At 39.8% G+C, this 27,825-nt stretch overlaps 1 protein-coding gene across 2 annotated transcripts in view; it reads left to right on the forward strand.

The window, feature by feature from the left end:
• The window catches only part of rnf213b (ring finger protein 213b), a 63,994-nt gene that overhangs the window by 21,829 nt on the left and 14,340 nt on the right, over window positions 1-27,825 (forward strand). For both annotated transcript variants that reach the window (XM_017717880.2, XM_017717881.2), the window contains 34 exons: window positions 17-172; window positions 661-4,557; window positions 5,010-5,146; window positions 5,379-5,477; window positions 5,718-5,836; window positions 6,559-6,675; window positions 7,227-7,279; window positions 7,402-7,558; window positions 7,657-7,792; window positions 8,631-8,819; window positions 9,012-9,145; window positions 9,577-9,752; window positions 9,862-10,065; window positions 10,476-10,663; window positions 10,766-10,886; window positions 11,290-11,390; window positions 14,157-14,339; window positions 14,618-14,763; window positions 15,724-15,823; window positions 15,995-16,106; window positions 17,408-17,621; window positions 18,752-18,942; window positions 19,687-19,809; window positions 20,164-20,271; window positions 20,916-21,158; window positions 21,402-21,483; window positions 21,615-21,649; window positions 21,906-22,154; window positions 22,366-22,531; window positions 23,901-23,998; window positions 24,190-24,438; window positions 25,249-25,381; window positions 25,508-25,591; window positions 26,993-27,164. In XM_017717880.2, the coding sequence (XP_017573369.2) occupies window positions 17-172; window positions 661-4,557; window positions 5,010-5,146; window positions 5,379-5,477; window positions 5,718-5,836; window positions 6,559-6,675; window positions 7,227-7,279; window positions 7,402-7,558; window positions 7,657-7,792; window positions 8,631-8,819; window positions 9,012-9,145; window positions 9,577-9,752; window positions 9,862-10,065; window positions 10,476-10,663; window positions 10,766-10,886; window positions 11,290-11,390; window positions 14,157-14,339; window positions 14,618-14,763; window positions 15,724-15,823; window positions 15,995-16,106; window positions 17,408-17,621; window positions 18,752-18,942; window positions 19,687-19,809; window positions 20,164-20,271; window positions 20,916-21,158; window positions 21,402-21,483; window positions 21,615-21,649; window positions 21,906-22,154; window positions 22,366-22,531; window positions 23,901-23,998; window positions 24,190-24,438; window positions 25,249-25,381; window positions 25,508-25,591; window positions 26,993-27,164 (8,672 nt within the window). The remainder of the gene's footprint in view (window positions 1-16; window positions 173-660; window positions 4,558-5,009; window positions 5,147-5,378; window positions 5,478-5,717; window positions 5,837-6,558; window positions 6,676-7,226; window positions 7,280-7,401; window positions 7,559-7,656; window positions 7,793-8,630; window positions 8,820-9,011; window positions 9,146-9,576; window positions 9,753-9,861; window positions 10,066-10,475; window positions 10,664-10,765; window positions 10,887-11,289; window positions 11,391-14,156; window positions 14,340-14,617; window positions 14,764-15,723; window positions 15,824-15,994; window positions 16,107-17,407; window positions 17,622-18,751; window positions 18,943-19,686; window positions 19,810-20,163; window positions 20,272-20,915; window positions 21,159-21,401; window positions 21,484-21,614; window positions 21,650-21,905; window positions 22,155-22,365; window positions 22,532-23,900; window positions 23,999-24,189; window positions 24,439-25,248; window positions 25,382-25,507; window positions 25,592-26,992; window positions 27,165-27,825) is intronic.

Raw genomic sequence — 27,825 nt, forward strand, 5'->3', positions numbered from 1 at the left:
ACCGTTGGTTTGACAGGTTCGATGTGGTTTAGAGGAGTTCCTCTTCAAACTGCTTGTTCTAGGATGTTTGAGTGACAGTAAGGGAACACTTTGGAGAAGAAACCCAGCTCACTTGATTGCAGTTGAAACACTGCTGCCGGATCCCACTCATCAAAGGCAAACTCTTAAAGAGGTACTGTTTTACAGTAGCTATTTTTATTGTTTCATTTTCCTTACTTTAGCCCTCATTGTCTAAGCCAAGAGTCTCAAATCACCTAGTGGCTAAAAAATTGGAGGGGAAAAGTGTCCTATATTTTTTAAGTATGGCTATGAATATAATTATTTGATTAAATATCAGTTTTCAATTAAATTAAGTAAACTTACATTTAACAGTAGAATTATATTGGATTTTTATTATGATAGCAGTGGTGTTTCTGCTTAATGTGAATGAAGTGTTGTCAAAATGAATGGGTAATTCTGCACCCTCAGAAGATTTGTTTAAAGTAAACAGACAGGGAGTTTGAGACCTCTGGTCTAAGTTATTCTGTTGTTTAAATTTACAGTGAGGTATTATGTCATCAATTAGCATTATACAGATGTGAGCATAGTCATAACTTTTCTTTGCTGCTCCTTATGTTAAAATAAATCCCTGTAAATGAATCCTCTTTGTTTTCCTTCAAGTCAAATCAAGGACTTCTGCACTTGCTACCGACCATTCACTGTAGACCTCCAAAAGAGGTCGAAGAGTTGGAGCTCAGAAATTACAGTCAGAAGTCTGCATCCTTAGACCCACTAATGGACATTCAAGAATTTCAGAGTGAAGGTATTCAGAGACCTTACCAGTATTTAAGGAGATTCAACAGAAATGAGAGCTTGGACAGTTTCACTTATCAAGCTAAATCTGTGGAAGGAGATCCTGCCAACTGTCTTCATCATCTTTTGTCAAACTGTGGACTTACGGACCCATCATGGGCTGAATTGAAGCACTTTACTTGGTTTCTCAACCTGCAGCTGAAAGACTGTGAGAGTTCTGGTTTCTGTAATCCATACTTTTTTGCGGACCATTTGCGTGGCTTCAAGACCTTCATAGTTAAATTCATGATTCACATGGCTAGAGACTTTGCATCTCCTTCCCTGGACATCTCTGACCAGAGCCCTTCTCTCCACCAAGAGCATGAGCCTGAGGATGGTCTTTTAACAATTCGGAAGCGATGGGAGAATCAGTCTCACCCATATATATTCTTTAATGCAGATCACTTGACCATGACTTTCCTCGGTTTTCATGTGAAGCAAGTGGGGTATACTCTTAATGCAGTCAATCCACAAAATGGCAGACTTTTGATGCGTGATGTAATGTCACCTGAACTGTTCTTTGGACTTCAGCAACAAAGAATTTCCTTCTCTGAAGACTTTGATCAGCTTCCAAGAGTAAACAAGCTAAAAAAGATTTCCTTAGTTGTTGGTGTTAATGAACAGTTTGACCCTGATCCCACATATGAGCTTACAGCAGACAATGTCATGAAAATGCTGGCAATTCACATGAGATTCAGGTGTGAGATACCGGTCATCATAATGGGGGAGACTGGCTGTGGGAAGACTAGACTGGTAAAGTTCCTCTGTGACCTGCAGAGGGAAGGTAGACATGTTGAAAACATGAAACTGGTCAAGGTCCATGGAGGAACTACTGCTGAGACTATATACAATAAGGTCAGGGAGGCGGAAAGACTTGCAGAGAACAACAGTCGCAAATACAAGCTAGACACAATTTTGTTTTTTGATGAGGCCAACACCTCAGAAGCAATATTTGCTATCAAGGAGGTGCTTTGTGACAAGTCTGTGCAAGGATTTCCTTTGAAGAAAAATTCCGGTCTGAAAATAATTGCTGCCTGCAATCCGTACAGGAGACATACTCCTGAAATGATCAAACGCCTGGAGCAAGCTGGGTTGGGCTACAGGGTAAAGGCTGGAGAAACAGAGGATCGCCTTGGTAAAGTTCCCATGCGCCAGCTTGTATACCGTGTTCATCCATTACCCCCAAGCATGATACCCCTTGTTTGGGACTTTGGACAGTTGAGTGATTCAACAGAGCTCTCCTACATTCAACAGATTGTACAGAAACAAATGGAAGAAAACCGTTTGCCCCTTGAATGCAAGGGAGTGATCGCCAATGTTTTGGCGGCTTCTCAAAGTTACATGCGTTGTCGAAAGGATGAGTGCAGCTTTGTAAGCCTTAGGGATGTAGAGAGGTCAATGACGGTGCTGGTATGGTTCTTCCAACACAAAGACTACCTTTTTCCAAGTGTCCAGTGCACTGACATTGTGCATATGGCTTTGAAATGCTTGGCTCTTGCTTTGGGTGTTTGTTATTACCCATCTCTCGAGTGCAGAGAGGCTTATCTGTCTGCTATTACCAAGCATTTTCCCCAACCACTGGACTCTGACAAGGCACTGGAGCATGAGATTATCTCATGCCAGGACTTCTTGCTTGAGAACATACCAATGAGAGAGACGATAGCCAAAAATTTAGCCTTGAAAGAAAACGTCTTTCTCATGGTGGTCTGTATTGAGTTAAGGATTCCGCTCTTTCTGGTAGGCAAGCCAGGGAGCTCTAAATCTCTTGCCAAGACTGTTGTTGCAGATGCCATGCAAAGGCAGGCATCTCACTGTGACTTGTTCAAGAGGCTGAAAGAGGTACACATGGTTTCTTTCCAGTGTAGTCCTCACTCAAGTCCAGATGGGATTATTGCAACTTTCAGGAACTGTGCCCGTTTTCAAAAGGACAAGAACATGGATGAGTATGTATCAGTAGTGGTGCTGGATGAGATAGGACTGGCAGAAGATTCTCCTAAGATGCCACTGAAAACCCTCCACCCACTTTTAGAGGACGGGTGCATTGACAGTGAGCTGCCAGATCCACACATGAAGGTGGGCTTTGTTGGAATCTCAAACTGGGCTCTTGATCCAGCAAAGATGAACAGAGGGATTTTTGTATCTCGTTGGGACCCAAGTGAGAATGAGTTAGTGGAGACAGCCAAAGGCATCTGTTCATCCTCCAAGTCTGTTCTTCTCAAAATCAAGCATCTCCTACCTAAGTTGGCAAAGGGCTTTTTAAGCATCTGTAAAAGTGACAGTGACCAGTTCTTTGGACTCAGAGATTATTACAGCCTGGTCAAAATGATTTTTGCCACAGTGAAAAATACAGACAGTGAGCCTAGTGACAGTCACTTAGCAGAGGCTGTAATGCGCAATTTTAGCGGGCAAAAAAATGACTTTGACCCTCTGAGGCATTTCCAAGACCTCTTTCTAAATCTACATGAAGTTCCTAGGACAAGCACCTTGAAAATGATTGAACAAAACCTCGACCACAGTAGTGAGAATGAATGCCGCTATCTTCTCCTCCTCACAACAAACAGTGCTGCCCTGTACATAGTTCAACAGTATATTTTTTCAAAAGGTAACTACACCTGTCCTGAAATTGTGTTTGGTTCAGGATTTCCCAAAGACCAGGAGTATGCGCAAATCTGTCGCAATGTGAGTCGGGTGAAGTCATGTATGGAGACTGGTCGGACTGTCATCCTGCTGAACCTCCTCAATCTATATGAGAGTCTGTATGATGCCTTGAACCAGTACTATGTTGAATTTAGTGGGCAACGGTATGTAGACCTGGGACTAGGGTCACACAGAGTGAAGTGTCGGGTGCACAGAGACTTTAGACTGGTCGTTATTGAAGACCAAGAGAAAGTCTACGACAAGTTTCCTGTTCCACTCAAAAATAGGCTGGAGAAGCATAGAGTAGACAGGAGTACAGACTTGACACCATGGCAGCACAGAGTTCTTGCAAAACTGAGAATTTGGGTGAATGCATTTTCACATGCTGGGTCAACAACATCAGATTTTAGCCCAACGGATGCCTTTGTTGGTTTTCATGGAGATGCCTGTGCCAGTGCCCTCCTGCAAGCCTTGGAACAAAGAGAACAAGACCTTCAAAAAGTGGGAGATGGTCATGTTTCCACAGTTACATCCACGGTGAAGGAGGGCAACGTTATCACTGCACCCATAGAGGAGGGCAGTATAACAATAATCACAGAGAGTCGGGCACAAGGAGGAGAAGCTGTGGGCCATCAGATGACAACTGATGATGACAAGGAAAATGCTATGATAGGTGTTGAGTCTGATGTGGATCATACTTTTCTTGCTGATGATGAAGGTGGACTTGCCCTGATACAAACAGATGACAGTGACGAGGCAATAGAAGTCGAAAAGGAAGCAGAGGTCACTGATGCAATTCCCAAGTCTGAGGAAATGGACGTAGACCCAGGTGAAGCTGAGGCAGTAAAGTACAATGAGCCAAATGAAACCAAGAATGAAGAGGAAGAGGTCTATGAATCTGCCAAGTATTTCTTATTGAAATGTGCCACTCCAGACTCTGTGCTGAGGCTAAAGTACTCAAAGTTGGGAAATCAGGAAGCAGAGAAACATCAGTGGCTGTATTTCCATCAGCAGCACCACCACTCCCTCAAAGACTTTATGGGCAGTCATTTGAAGAGAAAAGACAAAGAGAGAAGCAGATTCATAGAGGTGAGTGATGTAATTAGTAATAATGATCAAAATACAGTAATTTTTAACCCATGGGGTGGCAGTTGTTGGGGGTGGTGCAGAAAGTTGTTCCAGTATATAGACATGTTATAAAACACAATTTTTAATAACCGTTGCTTTCAAAACAAAACCTTCTAATAGTAGGCAGTGGCTCATCTTCAGATTATGCAAATATTTAATGATGGACAGACCAAATGGTCTGAACAGTTAATAGCTGATTTATAGAAGAACCTTATTAGTGCATCATGTAAATGTACATTTGTATCACACTTCTAAGCCTACTAACAAATGATATGTTTCTATTTACTTCATTCATTGTTTGTTAATCACTAAGCAGTTGTTGAGAAGCAGACCATAAAATAAAATGGATATTCTTCTTGGACTTTGGTGCAATCTAATTACACACATTTGATTGGCCTCTTTATTTCATACAGGTAACCACCTTCGCTGGTCTGCTCACTAAAGCTGATGTGCGAAATCTGACCCAAGCTTTGGGCTTGTCCATGGAACAGCTGCTTTTGCTGTCTCTGCACCAATTTGACACAGAGGCTTCGTTCTGCCGGAAGATTCGGTACAGAGCATCTTATCTACATGAAGGCTGAAATGCATGGAAACAACATTTACATGTGCTGTTCTTTGCAACATTAGAAATGTAGAACTTATTGTTAACTCACATTTAATTTGTAGGGTGTAGCATGTTACAATATGTTAGATATTATACAACAACTAACGAATACCTGCTGATTTTCCCATTTGCCATGAATTCAAAAAAATATTTTTTGTCCTTTTGCTGTCATTCTCAGAAACTTCCTGCAGTGTGCAAGTCTGTCCAGCCATATCTTACTGGTACAGACAGATATGGAGGAATCGCTTTGCAAAAATGAGCTCATTGCTTCAGCAAAGTGAGTTTTGTCTATTGAAATATTCTGAAATCATCTACTATAGTGTCTTTCAGAGCTGGTCATAACACTGACAACAGTGTTACACAAATGAATGTAAAAAATGTCTAAAACCTGCATCGAGTGCTTGGTTGCATTTCTTTTAAAGAGCAAACAAAGTCTTTATACAGTGTGTAGTGAAGCATAGTGTTGCCTATGGTTGTTGCGAGTGCTTACCTTATATTTGTCAAAATGTTTTTTCAGATACTGCACCATGAATGAACTTCTGTCTTTTCGGTCAGAAGACTGCAACTGTTATATCATGTTCATCACAAAGCTCTCCAGGATTGCAAGTGGCAATAAGTATATTGGTTTCCAAGGAGGTGAGCAAAGCTACTTTCTTAGAGAGCCAATATCCTTTGGGACTGATCTATATAAATTCTGTTCTGATGGGCTATCCTATAGTGTGCTTCACTTAAGAAGCAGTCCAGGCTGAAACACCTCTTGTAAATTGCAGAGCTAAATGACTATAGGCTGAACTGGCAGATACATGGAAATGCATGGGCTCTCATGACATCACAAACACCAATGAATTCCAGATGGGCTGTTTTTGCAGCTTAGTTTCCGCATATGTACCAAATGGACTGAGGAATGAAGTGTACTCTTTAAATACTATAAATGTTGCAAATAAATGTTATAAATACAACTCTTGTTGCAAAAATGCAAGTACAATGTACAGTCGTTTGAAACGGTTTGAATAACCTCTGTGATATTATAAGTGAAAATAAGTTGGCTCATCCTCTACAGAGAACGTGCTTAAATATGCCCTTTTTCAGGAAATGTTGGTCCACAATTTATATTTGTTACTATTGTAATATATCAGAAAATTTTATCTTAAAATATTAAATATATGACTTTTGCTTAGGCCACATTATGTTTTTTCCCAGTGATTTAATTCAGCAAGTAAACAGTAACTGTGCATTAAAATGTGCTAACTTATTTTTACTAAGAAAATCAACAAAATCGGTGCGCCCAAACTTTTGGCCCTTTAAAGGAACACGGCACCAATATGGGTGTTTTTAATTTACATTCGTTTCTATCACAGGTGCTTGGCTTTCAGTGCATATCGATGACCTCAGAGACACTAAAGACATGAGCCTGGATCTCTCTGTTTTCTGTGGAACACCTATCAGCAAACTCCTCGCCCAGCAGAGACAGACAGGTGTGATGATGCCCGCTTTCTGCTTATGTCTTAATGTGCACCTATAATACAGCACACTGCAAAAGTCTTTAACACCTAAGAAAATTATATTTGAAATCTTTGTATTTGAACAATAAGTATTTATTTCCTCATACTGCACGAATGCCCACTTAAGTCTAAGGCCCCTAACAATACAGCATCATTTACATTATCAAACAGTTGCAGTTACTGGCATAACGTCACTGTTGGAACAAAATATCGTATCTCCAAAAGGGTAACATTTCAGGAGAAGGAAATCATATTGTTAATTTGTAAAATAAGTTAATGCAACAAGGTGATTTTGGAACATTTCTGTTGGTCAGTTCATTGTGAAATTTCAAGACAATGCATAGTGTAACTGGTCTTTTCAAATTATGAAAAAATAAAAAATAGAAGTAGTTGTTGATAAATTTAAGTATTGCTTTTTAAATGTTTATTCAGTGTTCATGCATGTTTCATGACCTCCCCATGTATGTTGTCTCTGTCTTCCTTGACTGAATTAATCAAGTTCAAGCCATATTATATATTAACAGATGTAGAAGATGCCACTGAAGATCAAGAGAGTGCTATACCAGTGGGCCAAGGGGTAAAGTTCTTAAAGTTAATAAGCATGTCCGCGTAATTATTCATTTCTATAGTAGATATTTTAATTATATTACTTGATAATTATCAGCCTTTATTTAACTATCTTATATATTTGGTTGACAGGATGAACCTGCATACCTGCACAGTGTATCGTTGGTGAAATCCTGTTCTCAGAAAGCTGTTTCTTTACTGAGGGACCCTGTTAATAAAGCCTCTAGGAGTATGACGCGCATGGGTATTCTTCTGGACCTCCTAGGAAATAACCGAGGGAACACTGCAGGTCGGTTGATTTCATTGGCATAACTTGGCAGCATGTTTCTTGAAAATTTCAAGCCCTAATACTTCTGATGTCTAACAATCATCATATGTCTGTATTAGCCCGTTTCCAAAAAGTGCTGATGAAGAGGCTGGTGGTTGCCTTGACCCAGAGGGAGGAGCATATTCCTAATTCGGGAGACTGGGTGAATAAGGAAGCAAAGAAGCGAGAGGCGTTGCAAGAAGGTGGAACTCTCAGGTACAGTAATGAAATCAGTTGATGAGTTAAAGGTTAGAGCATTTGGTGCTTGCTTAACATAATTAGTGTTACGTTTTGATGTCTGTAAATGTTAAATTAGCATTTCTTGTTGGTGGGGATACTACAGTAGTTCATTATCACAAGCTAGGCTTTCTGGTGGTGTTTTTAGACTCTATAGACAAATGCCAACACAGAATTGCCTTTCATTGTAACCTAGAATGAAACTGGTCAGTAATTTGTTTCTCTGACGTCGTGGTCATTCTCTAGTTAGTATCACGCCGATATTAGAAACTCTGGGTCTAAGCTCATTTTCTTAATTGGAAAAATGAATGGTGTCACAAATTGCTGATATTGTGCCCACATTTAAATCAAAACATCCCAAATCTGATAGATTTTCCCCAAATATCACTAATTATAAGGTTAGTAAGGAGTTGAAATATACTCCTACACACTGAACTGACATCATAAGACTGGCAACCTCACCAACACCCAGCAAGCTTTGTCAAATGTGGTCGTTAAGTTGCTTTAGCAGTAGTAGCAGACAGTTTGAGTAGCTCTTCTAGCATTTCATGCGATGTTATTTCAGTGCACAGGAGGGATGGCTTGCTTGTAGCATGGATTGAGCAATGTGTTGGCTCAGATTTGACATCTATTGTTCATAGGATAAAACAAATCAGGTTCGAAATGTTTTTGTTTACCACATGGTGTGACAGTGGCAGTTTACGAAAACTGCATGCATTTTTCCCACTGCCAAAAACTGCTCCTAATACAGGTAAGGCGCTGGCTACAGAGGTCTATTTGCACAGCATTCAACCTCTTTGTTGTCTGTTGTGTGCAGGCACACTCTATGGCGCTGCCTACAGGGTGTTCTGACCCCGGTTCTAGCTCGAGTGTTGGAGGTATTGGACAGAGACTCTAACCTGGACCTGCTATATGATGCTGGGCTCAGCGAGGGGCTCATCCAATTCTGGCTGGACATCTTCAGTGATGAACAGATTTTAGACCTGTCACTGCCTCAGGGCTCAAGGTACTGCGTTAAGAAAGTGACCTGACAAATGTGACACTGGAAATACGTGTACTTACACTTTCAGAACGTTTTCTGTCAGTGGCACCATATTATTATTTTATTATTATTGGCTCCAATTGGACAAAAACACGTTATGATATTTGTCCTTTGCCTTTATTTGTGATATTTGATTTTGTCTTGTCTTTCCTTTAGTGGCTCAGAACAAGAAATTGATGTTCAGTGCAACCTGTTGGTGGGAGTAGACGAGCGCGCCTGCACAGCTCCTTTCAGCTGGCTCATCAGGCTGTATTGCCAGAATCTATGGGAGGAGTCTCAGTTTGTGCAAAGTGAGTAGTATTTCATCACTTTCCAAAAAAACATCTATTTTTTTTATTTAAATTTCATTTAATCATTTAAGCACAAACGCCCTTTACACTGCATGCAGATTCCACGATGAATAGACCAATAGAAATGCTCTAAAAATGTAACTTACATTGAATGTAAAGAAAGTTTTTGCCTTCTCCTGTAAAATTGTCAACTTGGAGATACTTTGTTTTCTGGAAACAGGTTAAACTTAATCATTTTCAAAGTATTTTCAGTGTCAAATCCTCCCTGATAGTTACCTAAGCTCTGAAAGGGAATGACTAATCAATTGTCTTTGTAATATTAAGCCTAGGAAAAGAAAGAGCCGTTAGACATCAGATCACTAGCACCAGCGCCCAAAGCTCAGAAATTACTATTGCTTTACTGTATAACTCTCCTGTCTTTTCTCTTTCAGCTACTGGACAGAGCAGCAAAGAGAGGATCCAGCAGTTTGTGAGTGCGGTGACAGGCAGTAGTCTGGGTGGCTATATTGAAAAACTCTTGGAGAGAGAGCAGGTGGAGCTAGGCCACAAATATCTCACTGATTTTCTGCTACTTTCCTTCAAAACCAAGACTGAGGAAGAAATGAAGGTAAAAGACCATTACAAAGGGTGACGTTTATCTTCCTGATTGATTTTCTTGCGTTCAGTGCAGTACCCCTCAGTAGGTAAAAACATGCGCGTGGGTATATTTATTGCAGGTGTTTGGTGCAGCGTTGTTGGGTTGCGTCTCTGCTCTGCAGCAGAGCATGAGTGTGACCCCTAACCTTTCTCCAGCCTGGATCATGGCAGCTGCCCACCACTACAGCCCTCGTCTGGACACTCTCTCTCATGCCCTACAGCTTCAGCCACATCTAGCTCCTCTCATTCTGAAACAGCAATTGCAGAAAGATCTCCCTGACATGGTGAGAACATCTCAGTCCTACCAAACATTAGACATGACTCCAATAACAGTTTCTTTTTTGTTTTCATTTCATTTTTTTTTTGCAATGATAATGAACACATCAAAAGTATGAAAGAGGCGTAGGTCTGCACTTCCCTTCTTCTTTATCATGGTTCCAACTCTACATGTTCCAAATCTCAATTTCTCTAAAAACTACTTCTTTACAAAAAATACATACTATTTTATTTTTTGTTTGTTTGTTTGTTTTTGGGCATAAATTCATGCATAGGCATATATTAAAACAACTTTGAAGCGTACGTCTTTAGATCGACTTGAAGTGTCCAGACTTTTGACCGGGTGTGTTATTACTGGTAATGTTTTTAGAAAGGAGAAATGAGCAGTGACTTCATTGGTTATTTTGATTTGTCACAGTGTGAAGACATTCTAGCTCTTGGGATATGCGTGGAGGAGACTAAACTTCAGCCACTGACGTCAGGTCCTGAGTGTATGTCCTTCCTGAGCAGAGTTGAATTGCTCCAGCCGTGTTTGCAGAGAGTAATGAGTCACAGCTATTGCTCCCTCTGCAGCCCTGGCTGTCTCAAACACCTCACTGCTATTAAGTAAGCCTTAGGAACAGAAGGAGGAAGACTTTTAAAACCTTGCAGTTCATTTCCAGTGAATTGTTTACACCTGTAGTACCTACTACCGTTTTTTTTGCACAGGTCAGTATGGCAGGGGATGCTGGTCATGGCAGCCTTTATCGAGCAGGTTGTGGTCAAAGTGAACTCGAATAAAGAGAGGCTGGTGGCGCTGACGATGAAACACTGCAGCCAGGTGCAAAGGGTGAGTGATGGTAGTGGTTAAAAACCCTGAAGGCACGTTAAAAAGCTGTTTTCAGCCAGTTTATCCCCTCTTTCAAGGCCATTCTTCTGTGATATCATGCAAGTTCACAAGTTTACTCAGACACCTGCATGTGGGGTCAGAGAGTTCACTCGCTGCTGGAAAGCACTAATGCCTAATGCTTCTTATTTTACCTCTTAGTGAGAAATGAATATTCCCTTTTAACCAATACTTAACGATTTGATTATTGATTACATGTCTAATCTATTTACTTATTAAGAGTGTATTTATTCATAATCTTTAATCACACAATATAAGACTTAATAATGAAGACTCAGCTTTGTTATATAAATCATTAAAGGTGAGATTAAGAATCACTACACTAACATGTTTTTTCTTGCTTTAGCTGATGGAGGAATGTCCCAACCTGCAGAGCAAAGCCGCTCTACAACAGCTCATCCGCATCCTCAATGATTACCACGAGGAGTCCATCAGCAGAGAGCTGCGGTAATGCCCTCCATTCTGCTGCATACACCGACCAGGCATAGCATTATGACCGCCTCCTTGTTTCTACACTCATTGTCCATCTTATCAGCTCCACTTACTGTATAGCTGCACTTTGTAGTTCTACAGTTACAGACTGTAGTCCATCTGTTTCTCTGATACTTTGTTAGCCCCCTTTTACCCTGTTCTTCTGTGGCCAGGACCCCCATGGACCCTGACAGAGCAGATACTAGTTTTTATACTGGTTTTACTATATTTACTAGTTTAGGATTTTTTAAACACTGTGTCCACTCACTGTCCACTCTATTAGACACTCCTACCTTGTCAGTCCACCTTGTAGGTGTAAAGTCAGAGATGATAGCTCATCTGCTGCCGCACAGTTTCTGTCGGTCTGTTGGCCTGGATATTTTTGGTTGGTGGACTGTTCTCAGTCCAGCAGTGACACTGAGGTGTTTAAAAACTCCAAGATCCACTCAGACCAGCGCAACACACACTAACACACCACCACCACGTCAGTGCTACTGCAGTTCTGAGAATGATCCACCACCCAAATAGTTCCTGCTCTGTGAGGGTCCATGAGGGTCCTGACCCCTGAAGAACAGGGTAACAGAGTATCAGAGAAACAGATGGACTACAGTCTGTAACTGTAGAACTACAAAGTGCACCTATACAGTAAGTGGAGCTGATAAATTGGATATTGAGCATTGAAATAAGGAGGTGCTCATAATGTTATGCCTGATCGATGTGTATGTTGAGTAAAATCCCCAAAGTGTTCACTTATTAATTGCTCAATTGCTCATAGACCCAAATCAAATGAATAGTTTGGCAAGAAATCCTATAACAGTTGTCCCCTTATGTCAAATGTAGTCAATTAGCCAAGATATTTTGTGTTTGATTTTTCTCTGTCTACTACAATAGTAGCAGCCTTCCTGAAGGCTGAATTTCACTCATACTTTTGTCCGTTTTTAAAGATAACAGTATGTCATACAGTATCAGAAACCATATAAGCAAGTCTATTTAAGATTACTTAAAGGTAAATTCCTCCAATCTACCAAATTTCCACATAATCAAATGGTTAAGATATAAACACCGTCATTCAGAGTGGTTTGATGTAAAATGCTCCCTTCTGGAGAATTGTTCACAGTGGTGATGACCCATTGACCATCCTGATGATACTGCTGCATTCACAGATACACAGACTTTATCACAGACATCATCAGTCAGTGCTTTTTACAACAGGTGTTGTAACAAAGCAGCTTTACAGAAAAATCCGTATCCGAGCCCCCATGAGCGTCACTAATGGCGACAGTGGCAAGTAAAAACTCCCTAAGAGCAAGGAACCTTGAGAGGAACCAAGACTCAAAAGGGAAACCCATCCTTCTCTGGTCATTACTTCCCTTGCTTTTCTGTTTTTCCGTATCTTATACTGATGGTCAGATGGTTGTTTGCTATCCAATGTCAACCAGAGGAGGGTGGGTTCCTGTTTTGAGCTGGACCCAGATTTTTCTGTAAAGCTGCTTTGTCACAACACCTGTTGTAAAAAGTGCTGACATGACTTGATAAGAACTAGACATCCAAAGCACTTAATGTCTTTAAAAGCTCCCGCATATAAAGTTTTTTTTATGGAATGTAGATACAATTTTTTTGATGCCTGAGATATTGTTTTATGACAGTTTTGAGATTTCTAGTTTTTAGGCTTAAACCTAAACTTGTATTTTAAAGTTCTGCGAAGAGATACATGCAAAATAGTCCTCAAAGAAAACTTGTTGAGCGAGGAGGTGGTGGACGCATATGCGGAGATAAGCGATTTTTATTAAGGGCAAATCCAGGGTCGTGGTCGAGACAGTCCAGGTTCAAGTGAACAATACGTAGAACAGGAGGGACAGATATAATGTAAATAAACAGGTACACAAACTACAGGAAGAAAAACAACATACATCAATCATCAAACAACAAAGACCAGCCAAGACAAGGGGCAAACACAGGGCTGAAATACAACAGGGATGATGAGGGGCAGGTGGAAACAATCAGGGGCGGAGTCACGAAACAAGGGGCCGGACTAGACAGAAAAACAAATGCACGTGGACGATCAAAAAGTAAACAGAAAAACCACATGGAGTAGTGGGAGGAGCCCACCGTGACGTGTTGATTCAGACATGACATGATTTTACCTTCATCATCATTCATTACATTCTATCAGCATTGCATGTAAAACGTTCCCTGGTTGTTCTGATTAGTAATTGGAAGTGGATCGTTTGTGTTGCCCACGTTGTAACAGTTTGGTTCCTATCACAACCTCTGCAAAACAATCTGACTCAGGCTGTTTCTCCACAATGCGCCATTTTACATCAAACCTCTCTGAATGACTTTGATTACATTTCAACTACAGAATTATGTTAACATTTTGAAAAATCTGTGGAATTTCCCTTTAACAACTCAACACAGTTTGTGCCAAGTGTGTGATGATATAGGCATGCAGTTTGTACAAATCAGCCTCTTTTAAACGTAGTTATCAGCTTTCATTACTTATTAGCTACACTAGCTTTGTAGCTCCAGTGCAAAACTTAGGTAGCAAGTTTTAGACTCATTGGGGAAAAAGATGGTCTAAATTAAGTGAAGTAAACAGTTTTCAGAGGAAATTCTCATTAAGAGTGACATTGAGACTTCCGCTTGACCAGAAAACCATAGGTTGCATCTTTTTATTCATGACCAAGAGTGCTCTCATTATGATTCTTTAAACTATTTTAATGATTTTGTTCTTTTATTCAGCTTCGGTATAAAGTGCCCAGTGTGTCTGCTGGACATGTCTGAGCCTTGCGTCCTGCAGTGTGAGCATGTCTTCTGTCTGTCCTGTGTGAAGAGTTGTCTGCAAGCACAGGAAACAAAGTACTGCCCCAAATGCAGGACAAACCTGCCTCCCAACTACCAGCCCACTGTCTCTTCAACCATAGAGTGAGTTTATGGAGGGAGCCGTCACTCTGTTTTTTTTTAACTAGTGTCCCTGTGTTATTTAACTGTGTTAAAATGTCTAAATTATAACAGTAATAATAGTACTGGAACAGTACCAGTCGTACCAATAGTAATACTACAAATTATGATTGCTAAATTATTATTCTGCTACAACACTCATTTACAGCAGGAGGTGTTATGCTTGTGCTTATAGTGCTTGTGCTGGGTGCTTGACTGTGCTGTAGCCTGTGGCTCAGGTAGGGAATATGCATGTGTTTCAGATTTGCTCTAAATGAGCACAGAAACGTGAGGAGATGCTGTAACTCCTTCTTCCTGGAGGTGGTCTCTCGTTTCTGTCTCTCTGAAGGACAGCGCCCTGAGGAAGACATGGTGGAGCTGCTCTTCTCTCTGCTCATCTCAGCACAGGGTAGGCTGTGAAATCAAGTGATGGTTATTAATGGTGCACCATTATAGCAGTGGTCACCAACCCTCCTCCTGGAGATCTGCTTTCCTGAGTTTACTTCCAGCCTTCGTCTAACATGTTGTACGTGCTGAAAGTAATAAAATTGTAATTAATTACTTTAGGGCTATACAGTATTTGTACAGTAATTGTACTTATCATTGCTTGTAATGTACTTGTAATTATATTGTTATAATAATAATAATAACAATAATAATAATAAATTATAAATAGTATTTTAGAATATTTATACTTTACGTCAGTGTTGTTGTTTTTTAATGTTGACTCAATTATATCTCTAAAAAGAAAAAAAAACTTACTAAACCTGAGAATTTTGACTTTTTTCTTGTTGTATTTTCTCTTGCTAATCACTTTTTTCTGCACATTTTAATGGATTTTTTAAAGATATAACCACATTCATAACTACATCTCCAAAGGAAACTGCCTACGATGCTAATTCAGCTCTGTCTTGCCTGTTAGTCACTGCTTTCCACACTTTTAACTTAAAAGTTTTACCTTTATATACTCAAGTGTGTTTAAATGTTTCTATGTCTTTAAGTTACTTTTAAGTATATTTTGGTTCCATATCTCTACTGTTAATTTGAGTAAGATTTTGATGTAGTACACATAATTTCAGTGTAATTTCTCTGTACTTTATCCATCTCAAATTAAATCTGGTCTCTATTTTAACAAAATGATATTGTGTTAAAGGCACTGACTTTATGCTCTCATATTTTTAATGCAACGTGTCTGATAGAAATCATTTCATATATTTAGGGTTCTGGTAACAACACACTAAATCCAGGGCTATATATAACCAGTCAGCCATGTGGTTGTTCCACATATTGATGCAATTTGCAGGTGTTTTATTTTTTTTAATTCCGTGTAAATGTGTGCATATGTGTTTGTGTGTTACGTGTCCAACAGGGGACGTATATAAAACCAGAGAGCTCACTCCTTTCCTGGAATGTGTTGATCAGAGCCCTGTGGTTCGGTCTGTGCTGCCCAAACTCTTACTGCAATATAGGTAACACACACACACACACACACACACACACACACATGATAAACCTAGACTAGAAGTAAAAGGATGAGTCTGTAATGTTGCTGCTATGCTTTTAATTTCATAAGTAATATTTTCACAGTGTCGGAATAAACCTTGTATTCTAGTATCATAGGCCTGACGTCATGTCTTCAGTTTTGACCAGGTAATGGGCCATATTCAGACATACTTAGAGAACCTGGAGGACAAGCTCCTGGACGATGAGGACAGGACAGAGCTTTACCGACTCTTCGCCAACTGTTTCCAGGCAAATGCTTCTTTTCCTTTGCTGTCTTCACTTCTTCTTATACCTAGTAACCACACTAGATCAGTGACATTTCTTGATTCTTCATTTTATTAAAATTTGTTATTTCTACAGTTCTGAAATTCAAACTAATGTATACAACTAATCTCAGATGTTCAAACACAGTTCCTCAACAACTGTAAACCTGACCCAGTCAAGTTTTTGCCCCGAGCCCGTTAATGTATAATAACTGTGTTACCAAGCCTGGAACTAGTATTGTATTTTAGAAATTACACCACTGCATAATGCACATGATTTACATACACATACACAAGGTGCCAATTACTTTAAACAATGAAATCTCTTAGATTTTAGTATATCGCTGCTGTCAGAGCAAAACCTTGCATTTCCACTTTGGTAATTTTTTTAACTTTTTGACATCATTTGAAAATGGCTTTTGCCCTTTACATTGTGTGCAAATTTCATGATGAATGGATTAAAAGAAATGGCCCAAAACGTCTGGTTCCATTGACTTGCATTAAAAGTAAAGTAGGTTTTTTTCCTTCTCCTGTAAAATGATCATGTTGAAGATACAAGGTTTTGCTCTGACAGCAGTGATATGCATAGTGCAACTCTCTGAACAGATGTCTTGGCAGTTTTTTGATGGCTGTTTAAAATGACCATGTCTTAGTTTGATGAATCTGATGACTTTGGCTGCCGGTTATTTTGACTTGGCTGCAGTAAAATCATTTAATTTGTGGTATGTGCATAGTGGGTGTGATGTGGAGCGATGTTGAGGCGGACGCATGTGCAGAGACAAACGAGTTATTATGGGCAAATCCAAAATCAGGGTCAAGACAGTCCAGAGTCAGGTAGCCAATACAAAGAGCAGGAGGGACAGACATGACAAAGAACACAGAAATCCAAATAATCTAACATCAAACATACATCCAAACAACAAAACAGAGACCAGCACTAGACTAAGGAAAACACAGGGGTTACATACAAGAGGGCAAACGAGGGATCACAAGACACAGGTGGAAAACACAGGTGGGAACAATCAGGAGCGGAGTAACCAAACAAGGGGCCGGACTGGGATCAAAACAAAAAGCACATGGACTAGACCAAAACACAACACAAACACATGGACAGGACTGGGAGGGGCCAATCTTGACAGTGGGACTCTCTGAACTGAACTTCTTACAAAAAATAATAAATAAATAAATAAATACATTTATTTCATTGCTTTATTTCATTATTTTACAGTAATAATGTACTATGAATGGCTGTCTGTAGAAGTGACCCTGTACTTGGTGTTCGGTCAGGATTCTCTGCTCTGTCCGAGCCTGGGCAGAGCTCTGGAGTCCGGAGAGTTGCGGCATCAGCAGGAAGACATTAACTTTCTCAGTCGACTGGTCCGCAAACAGACCCCGTCCAGAGAGCGACAGCCGGCAGAGTTCCTGCTCTCCATGGCACGTCTCAGGATCAGTCTGGACACTGCTGCCCGAATACTGCCCAGAGCTGTCGGCCAAAAGAGCGGTGAGGTTTTGGTTCATAACAGCTCCAGAAACCAGTTTGTGGATGGATTATATACGATGATGGTGCAAGTGTGGATGGTACAGTGGTCATGTTTACAGATATACAGTACTTTGGAGAATAAGAGGAAAATAATGCATGGAATGTATTTATTCTAATATTAGAATAAACACAACAATACATATTAAGTATTTTATGTATATCCTTCTGTTTAATTAATCATTTCTAAACCACTACTTGATGAAGGCCAGTAGTATCCAATACCTGGTTTGGTTATTCGGTCCTTTGTTAAATTCATTAAGATGTGCTGACAATGGAATTTAACAAATCTATTTGATGGCTGGAGGCATCCAGGAAAAATCAGGAAGGCTCACAGGATTCCAACTACTTTTATGAAAACAAGAACTTCTTGTTACTTTTCCGCTGCGTTAATGGTTGTTTGACATTATTCTAATGCTATATTATATGGTGTTATATATGGTATTATATTATATACAAAAGCATAGTGCTCAGCTAAAAAGTTTTAAACAATATCCTTAGAAGTCAAAGTCCTTTTGCACAGTACTGTATATTCATATCAGATTAGCCTTAGAATAGCTCATGGGTGTGGATCTTGTCATGGCTTGCTCTATTACTGTCAATGATGCACAGAAAAGAAAACTCTTGACTGCAACCTGAACCCAAATTCAGCACACACTCTGTCTTTTGCACTGTTCCATAAATTCCCTAATGACATCAGGAACAATCTTCTTCTTTTTCATGTGGCAATGATAGCTTAAAATAAGTAAAATAAAATAGAAGTAAAAATTGTGCAACCCCCAAAACCTCTTTTGTTAAATAAAAACCTGGACATTTTTTTTGGCCACCAAAATTTCACTGCACCTCTATTTTTATGAATTATGCTGTGTTTTATTTTCTTTTTATTACATTCAGAAGATGATTTTAGTGTTTTAGTGTTTATCTGCCTTTTCATCTACTATATTCATACTTTTGCCTATTTAATTTCCCCGCTGTTGGGAATTTCCCTGCTGTGGGACTAATAAAGGATTATCTTATCTCTTAATTTTATGAGTTGTGATGTTGTTGAAGCGTTAAGGTGTCATCTGTAGCTGTGTTGTGTGTGGACCCCTCAGGTGAATGTGCCGTGTGGGAACAGAAGCTGTTAGAGCAGGTGAAAGCAGTGTGTGAGTACGGTGGGAACGACTGGTACAGGGTGTACTTGCTGAGAGCGCTGAACAGGCAGGCTGGCATTGACTGTGTGCAGACCTTGATGAACAGCGCCCCCTATGAGTGGGTCTTCCCAGCTGAGCTCTTGCGACTTCAGGTAAGAGCAGTCCCATCCAGACCAAGCTGTCAGTGAGTTATATGAGTAGCTTTACAGTTTGGCACCCCTGTCAAATGCCAAGTTTTGTTGATTTTCTAAGTGGATTTAACAAACTGAGGGGAAAGATGGAACACAAACTGTAGCCTGTGCAAAAGTGAGGGCACATTTTACGCTTAATTTTTTCCAATATGTTAAACTCAAAATTGTACAATAGAATTTTCAGAAAAATGTCATATTGAAGTGCATTTTGTGGAGAGGATGTTTGCTTTACTTTCAAGTTTGATTCTGTATTGGCAGGTTTGGGTCTGTTCTGGTATTTATATTTGACTTATAGGTTGGTTAGTGTAGTGGGTAACACCTCTGCCTTCTACGCTGTAGACTGGGGTTCAATCCCCACCTGGGTAAACACCCTACACTATACCAATAAGAGTCCTTGGGCAAGACTCCCAACACCGCCTTCGCCTACTTGTGTAAAATGATCAAACTGTAAGTTGCTCTGGATAAGAGCGTCAGCCAAATGACATAAATGTAAACAAAGAAAATGTTAAAAGTTTTCTTTTTGCAAAACACTGTAAACACAATGATAACTTATAATGAAATTATAATATAATAATAATAAGGTAACCATAATTAAAATTAAATGAAATTCCATCTTGCTTCTGTTACTGTCAGTTATGGCTGCGATGTCTAAGGCTAAATGCACCTGAATAACTTGTGTTACTGTTATGTTTCTCATATCTGAAGAGGCTGATTCCTGCAGAGGTGGATCGCTTCCTGTGCTGTGGTCAGTTGTATCAGCTCCTGAGAAATGGAGTGGGTCAGGCATTACTGGAGTCCAGCACAGATGAGCTCAAAACCAACCTGCAGGTCAGGACTTTTTAACTACAGCTGTGTGATGGACACTAGACAAAAACATATGTAAATATATGCATATTCCATCAATTTATTAGTGAATAAAAGAGGTAGTTCTTGAATTAGTTGCTGTAGTGCAGTGAAGCACCAAATGTCACAGTTCTGTAACTGATATGAGAAAAACCCCAAATGATGACATTCAATTTCATGTTTAATTCCAAATATTAAGCCAAACGTTCAAACGTTTTTCGACCCCATTTGTTTAAAATGATTATTATTACTTTATTTTCATTAAGAATAACATTTGTAATGGCAGTAGAATGTTTTCAGGTAGACGTGTAAAAGTGTGGGTCTGTGTTTTTTCTCTAGGACGTGGTCAGCTCCAGTTCTGCGAGGGTTCTCTTGGCTCTGGCCTTGTTTAGACGAGTCACCTGCCGCCTGTTGTCACTTGACTCTGCCTTGCATCCTAGAGCTCAGGTGAAAATCTCCAATGCAGTAAGCAGTTAAATGGTGCTAGTGTAGAAGTAGTAGCAGTGATACTGCTATATGAGTATTGAACATTTAGCATCTGCACTTTAGACAGATTTAAGTGAGAAATAATTCAAATACAATCACATTTTTACATACATCAAATCACAAATTTACTGCCAGCAAAAATGACAACTTCTAAGGGTTAATACACTTGCTTGACCTCAATATTCCTAGTACCACTGAACAACAAGAACAATAGCAATTATAATAAAACCAATAGTACTGCTTATAATAGTAATTATAGAAAATTCTAGTGGTTATCATGCATTGATGCAAAACAATTATGAAAGACATTAAACAAAATGTATAGATAGTTTTAACAAGGAGTTTCTAATCTTATCAGCAAAGGGCCAGTGTGGCTGCAGGTTTTCCTTCCAAACAAGCTCACATGACTCTACTTGTTAAACCAGGTTAAATCAGTATCCAAACAGCTGATCAGGTATGCTCCTTCACCTGCTGAATGAACACCTGCAGCCACACTGGGCCTGCTGCAGATATGATTGGACACACTTGACCTATACAGTCCAGACCAATATACAAATGCGTAATGGAATTGATCAAAATGTTTTTTTTTCTATATTACCTGACAGGAGCTGGAGATCCTGAAAGACTTTGTCAGGGAGAACACGGCCGGGCATCTCAGAGAACTCTGCACCAGCCTCTTATCCAGGCATGCTGAAGGTCTGGTTTCTCAGCTGTACATCAGTGCAGGTCAATCTGCTGAGAGGCGCCGTCTATTGGAGCTAGTGGTTCATGCCAACGCTGTGTTCCACAGTGGAAGCAGATTACTGCACCCGCTCCATCTCATTGCCTCGAGACCACAGACTATGGCGGTAAGAGAGAGTTTGGTAGTGCTGAATGAAGATTGGTTTTATAGCATTAACTAAAGAACAAAATCACTTAAAAAATTTCAGTGCTTATTCAGTTCTTGATTTTGTTGAATCTAGTGATTGAATGCAATCACGCCAACTTCTGACACGAAGCGCTTTCCTCTCGATTAGTCATTAATAATAAATATAGCTCAAGCATTTTTTAAGCATTGTATTGGCTTAGCGGTTTTCCGTGCGTTTCTTCAGGAGGCCTTTCTGCCCACCATGCCAGACGACAACACCAGCATTGTCCATAAATGGCTTAACGAAAAAAAACTGAAGATGTACTGTAAGTCTGGAAAACTGAGATGTAATCTGAAAAGCTTGAAGGCTCAAGTTTTTGTTAATTCTAGTTGACTTATAATGCTGTTCCCAGTGACTTTTTACTTTATTTATCAACCTCCTCCCTTTGTTTTGCAGTATGTAGAAATGGTCATCCATGCATGGTTGGAGAGGTGAGTTGCAATTCATCACTGATTACATATCATTTTTCATCCATTTGGATTTTATTTCATCTGAAACGTGTATGAAACAGCTAAATATCATTGCTGTCTTTGCAAAACCTCCTCCAAAATCTCCAAAATGATAGGAGAGGGCCAAAAATACTATGATAATGAAATGTAAATGCATAATGTAAAGCTCAGCTATCTTTCACAAATGGTGTGAACAAAATAAAAAAGAGAGTTCTGTTTTTTTTCTTCTTCCAATAAGTGCGGGAAACCAACAGCTTTGGCAAAGTGTGACACATGTGGAGTGCAAATAGGCGGTCAGCACCACAACCCAGTGGCTGGTTTCACTCCGGTTCACAATGTGTCTGATCAGACCCGAAGAGGCCACGTTCTGGGGCAGGCTTCTCACAGATCTGAAGCCCCAAACAGAGATCTGACCATGGTCCAGTCCAGTGTGCTGCGCCTCTGCCTACATCTGGCCATGCTGCAGGGATCTGCATTCAATCCTGAGGTACATGGAGCTTGTTTGATTCAGTATGAAATGGCATGATACACAGCAATGACCTGCTGCATCCATATCACTGTGATTATTAGCCGAATCTTTGATAATCACATGAGTGCAGAAGCATCTGATTTATATGCAAGAATTCAAATCTGTTTGTGGCAGTGAGGCTTTTGAACAGCAAGCATCCAAAATACATTGTGTCTGGATTACATTGTAGGGTATTAGTGCAATGATCCAGCCCACTGTACACAACATCTATGAGTTTCTGTGGCATCACCTTGAGAAGGACATGGAGGCTCTTGGGAAGACACTGAATCTGAACTGGGATGACACAGCCATCGCTGTTCATCTGATCCTCAATGCGTTTACTCATCTCTCTACAGGTATGTGACCATATTCATATCATATAGCTGCACATAACATGATACTGCCATCATTTTATCAGGTTTATCACAGTGAAAATGATATGGTACATGACATAGTACATTTGATAAATGTTCACAGTGTAGAAATTCATATGAATATTCCAGAAATTGTCCAGTGTCATACCAACATGAATGCAGCCCTATAAAGGGTATAATAAAACATATATTTTCAGATTCAATACAATTTTTTTTATTCTGGAGTCAAGATTTGATTTAATGTTCAATATTTCATGTTAAAATTGTTTTATTCTACAGAACTCTGATTACACGCTGCACAGATTGGTGTGGCTCAGATAAATACATTTTTTAAATAGTTGATAAATGTGTTGAGCTGGCCTCTAACAGAATAACTCCCAAAATCAAAGCAGCTTGTCAGATCAAGTTGTGTAAAGCACGCCGCCACTGGACTGGAGCAGTGGGAACGTGTGCTGTGGAGTGATGAATCATGTTTCTTTGTCTGGCAGTCTGAGTGAGGAGAACGTTACCTGCCTGACTGCATTGTGCTGACTGTAAAGTTTGGTGGAGGAGGGAAGATGCTATGGGGTTGTTTTTCAGGGGTTGGCTGAGGCCCCTTAGTTCCAGTGAAGGGAAATCTTAATGCTTCAGCAGACCAAGACATTTTGGACAATTCTATCCTTCCAGCTTTGTGGGAAGAGAGTCTTGTAGGAAAGAACCTTTCTGTTCCTGCATGAATGAGCCCCAGTGCACACAGCAAGGTCCATAAAGGCATGACTGGGTGAGATTGATGTCAAAGAACCTGACTGGCCCTCTCAGAGTCCTGACCTCAACCCCATCAAACACCTTTGGGATGAACTAGAACAGAGATTGCAAGCCAGGAGCTCTTGTCCAACATCAGTGTCTGACCTCACAACTGCTCTTCTGAATGAATGGGGAAAAAAGACATACTCGAAAATCCTGTATAAAGCCTTACAGAAGGTGTTACAGCTGCAAAGGGGAACTAACTCTATATTAGAGCTTCTAGATTTAGAATGGGAGATCATAAAAGCTCCCGTAGGTGTAATGTGTCGGTGTCCCAGTACTTTTGCCCATAAAGTGCTGCATAAGCACCTTGTCCTCCCTGCTCATTATACTGTGATAGTCTTCACCCAGATGCCTAGTTTTAATAAATGACAGCAGTGGTAGATGGCAAATGAGAGACCTCCAGAAGAGACAAGGGTTACTGTGCTAGTTCAACATTTTTATTTAAATTTCAAGTCATTTTTTTTCTTTTTTATATGCTATAATAAATAAAAGTCTTATGTAAGATTGGATTTGGAAGGAAAGGTACAGCTAAGCACATTTGCATGAAATTTTTGTTCTTCACCAGCTGGTGCTCAACACGGGGCAGCACAATTGTCTTCTCGGCAGGACCGAGAGCAATGGGAGAAGGACATGTGCAGGATGGTCATCAGTCCTATCCTAACGGTCAGTATTGATATAAACAGAGTAGATACCTTCATTTTGTATGTTTAAGCTCTGAATAAAAAGCGCTTTTGTTTGATGTACCAGTATCACAGCAACAAGCTGTGGTCTTTCATGTTAGAAAATGTGTGTTGTTGTTGTTGTTGTTGTTGTTGTGTGACTGAGGTGTTCTATTCTCCTCTCACTGTGTACAGAATCTGGACAGGCAGCTCAGTGACGCTCAGGAACGCATTGCAGCTGACGACAAGCTGTCTGACAGCACTCTGATTAAAGTGCTCAAGCGAGACCCTTGTAGCCTCTTGTCACTCCCTTCTGACTGTCCCAGCCACCACTCTGCTTTCTGGACACCTCCGGACCCCCTGACTGTGGAACGTCTCTCCCAGCTCATAGCCCAAAAGCAGGCTGTGAGCCCAGTTCCCTTGCTCTCTCTCTTTATCAACAGAGTGAGTACAGTCTGCAGTTTCAGTGTTTCAGTGCTTACATACAAGGCTTAGGGGTTAATGTCATTTCGGTTTACTCAACTCTGCAGATGTGCTGACATTTCACTGTAAAATTTCCCCAACTCCAAGAGAGCTGGTGACACCAGCTTGTCAACAACAAAATGACTTGAATTTTAGTTGGCTTTAGTTGTACATTCTTAAAAATAAGGGTGCCAAACAGGGTTCTTTTACCATAGAAGTGATGCCTTAGATACATTTTAGTTCCCTAAAGAACCTTTTAACAGGTGGGTTCTGTACAACTTCATTTTTGCAGGGCAAACACACAGACATATACATGCACACACACTCACCTGTTGAAAATCAACTCAGAGAAGAATTTTAATTCATTTAATCAAATAAAATATTTGTCCCAAAAACACTGTTATCAGATTAACTAGGACACTGTTGGCTCTCTGTGTAACGAATGTTGTTACTCTATGTTGAGCTGCTAGCAAGCAATGTGGGGCAAGAATCCTCTGTTGTAAAAACAATTCACACCTCTCCACAAAGACATTGGAGCTCCCTTCAATTAAAAAATCATTTGAAACTGAAATAACATTTAAAAGTCACTTTAATACATTCGGACTGACAACAGAAATCCAGTTTGCTTCAGGTTTTGTAAATCATTTACATTTCTATTCAAATGTAGATATTCCATGATATTCCAGTCATGGAAGGAAAAAAAGGCTGAGGCGCCTCCAGAACTGACAGAAATCGCACTTTACGGCTACTTTAAAACAGGTTTATGTCTGCATATCTCTGTGTGTGAGACAGGTGCAGTGTGTAAGGCAGCTGGTTTGTCTTCCTGACCTGGCAGCGCTGCTCTCTGATCTGATGAGAGTTGTACCTGCTCACTCTGAGACGATCAACCACACCATCGCAACACTACTGCACAGCTTGCCTGCAGGTAGGCACATTTAAACAGGATTTGCAACACTGGGCTCTTTCAGGGTCTCTCAGATTCATCTGTCTTTGACTGGAAGCACTCGAACATGAGATGTTCTGTTATGTCTCATTTGATGATGTGAATTAGGCCATCAGAGGAATACACTGACACGAAGGGTGAAGACCTTCTGCGACGTGTGGAACCAGCTAAGAATGGAGCTGTTTGACAAGGGTGAGAGCTGATCGTGTTTAGGTCTGCTTAAAGCAGAGGTGGACGAAGTACACAAACCATGTGCTTGAGTTAAAGTAGAGACACCCAAGGTAAAATATTCCTCCAGTAAAAGTAGAAGTTCCTCCCTTTAGACCTCCACTTGAATAAAAGTACTAAAGTATTTACCTTCAAATGTACTTAAGTATAAAGTAAAAGTACTAAAAGAGTAATTCTGGCTCTGATGTCCTGTTATCATTTTTATAACCAGACTGGCTTCATGAACTCATTTCAGGTGAAAGTCCTCCAGCGTCTCTCTTGGTAAACCAGTCTTTTAATAGAACGTCATTAATTAGTGACGCTGACGTCTATTAAAATGATCAGAAGCACAAAACACTGAAGGTAAACAGTTTCCATCAGGGAGAACCGAGTGGCTCTGAAATCACTTTTTACACACAAGCAAAGTTTCAGCTTCAGATTTATTTACAACTTAGTTCCAAGTTTAAGTTTAAGTTCAAGTTTAAGTTTAAACTCAGGATCACAGATGAGCTCCTTTACTATGTTGATCTGTAGGCGTCTGTTCATAAACATAAACCAGCCCTAACTCATTTACTATAAAATGAAATGGTGTTTGTAGAAATTCAGAAAAAAGCTGCGTCAGTCTCGACTGCATATGTGGACATATTTCTATATTGTGCTCTATTTACACAAAGTTAGGTTAGTTCATCATTTATGTTGAACAGACTCTCCCAAAGTTTTACGCTGCTGCGCTGACGTTGAACCGCGTGCTGCACTGGGTCGGTATGACCAACAGGTCAAAACCAGCTCTAAACAAAGTGACCGCTGGGCCCTGATTGGTGTCCGTGCCTCCTTTGTTTTGACATGTTACATTTTTATACACACAGAAACCAAAAGGAACATCAGATTTCGCAAAATGTAGGAGGAAAAAGTCGGATATTAGACTCTGAAATGTAGTGGAGTGAAAGTAAAAAGTCGCCCAGAATGGAAATACTTAAGTACAGATACCTGAGAAAACTACTTAAGTACAGAAACTAATTACATTTACTTAGTTACTGTCCACCACTGACTTAAAGTAGTTCACAGTTAGTGAACACCTTTTCTAAGTTGGTTTAAAATACTGTCTGTAGTGTTTATATTTTTTTGTTTTGTTTTTTTTTTAGAGCACAGCAGCTTTTTCTTTACCTTGAAAATTTCATGAGGAATGAAAAGATAGAAATATTCCCAATTACTTGAGATAAAATCTCTTTACATTAATTGCGATTTAAAATTTGGAACATTTTGCCCTCTTCTGTAAATTTACTCATTTATTTTTGGTGGTAATTTTTGAACAGTGATGATTTATAAATTTACTCAGGTATTTGGATGATGTCTTATAGAAGTATGTGTGCTTGTTACTTGCTGTAGGTGTGGATTCTGAACTGTGCGGGAAAGACATTATCATGGAAAGTTCTGGCCAATATCTCTCTTTAAATCGGCGTGGTCCAGGCTCCTGTCTCTACGCTCTCATTGACCTACTGTCAGAAACTCACAACAGCCTCGTGCGAGAAGCTCGAAAACTCAGCCGTCAGGAAGACAGGTGTGTCCTTGTGTAGTCTGTAGAGTAGGATTTTGAGATTTGACCCTTCTGGGCCTCTCATTGCATACAGCTTACATTTAGTTTGGACAAGTGGACAGATTATGTCTAAAGTAAAGACTTTATCAGTTGATACCACATTTTCTGTGTAAGTATAAGGACATGCACTAGCATTCAAATGTTTGTTATATAAAGAACTTTATTTTATTTAGTAATACCTTACATGGCATAGATTAGAATACTATAAGCTAGACAACAAAAGGTATTTCAATGTGGTTTATTTAATATTTTAAGTTTTAATATTAAAACATAATTAAATAATTGTTAATATACAACCCCATTTCCACAAAAGTTGGGATGCTGTGCAGAATGTAAATAAAAATAGAATGCAATGACACGCAAATGATGTAAACCATATTTCTAAAGGAAAATGCTATGAAGACAGCATATCAAATGTTGAAACTGAGAAATTTTATTGTTTTCTGAAAAATATTTGCCCATTGTGAATTTGACACCGACAACACGTCCCACAAAAGTTGGGACGGGGGCTTGTTTACCACTGTGTTTCATCACCTCTTCTTTTAACAACACTCTAAGTGTTTGGGAACTGAGGAGACGCTGCTGTATTTTTGAAAGTGAAATGTTTTCTCGTTATTGTTTGATA

This window comes from Pygocentrus nattereri, chromosome 13 (genome assembly GCF_015220715.1).
Source record: "Pygocentrus nattereri isolate fPygNat1 chromosome 13, fPygNat1.pri, whole genome shotgun sequence".
Classification (NCBI taxonomy): domain Eukaryota; kingdom Metazoa; phylum Chordata; class Actinopteri; order Characiformes; family Serrasalmidae; genus Pygocentrus; species Pygocentrus nattereri.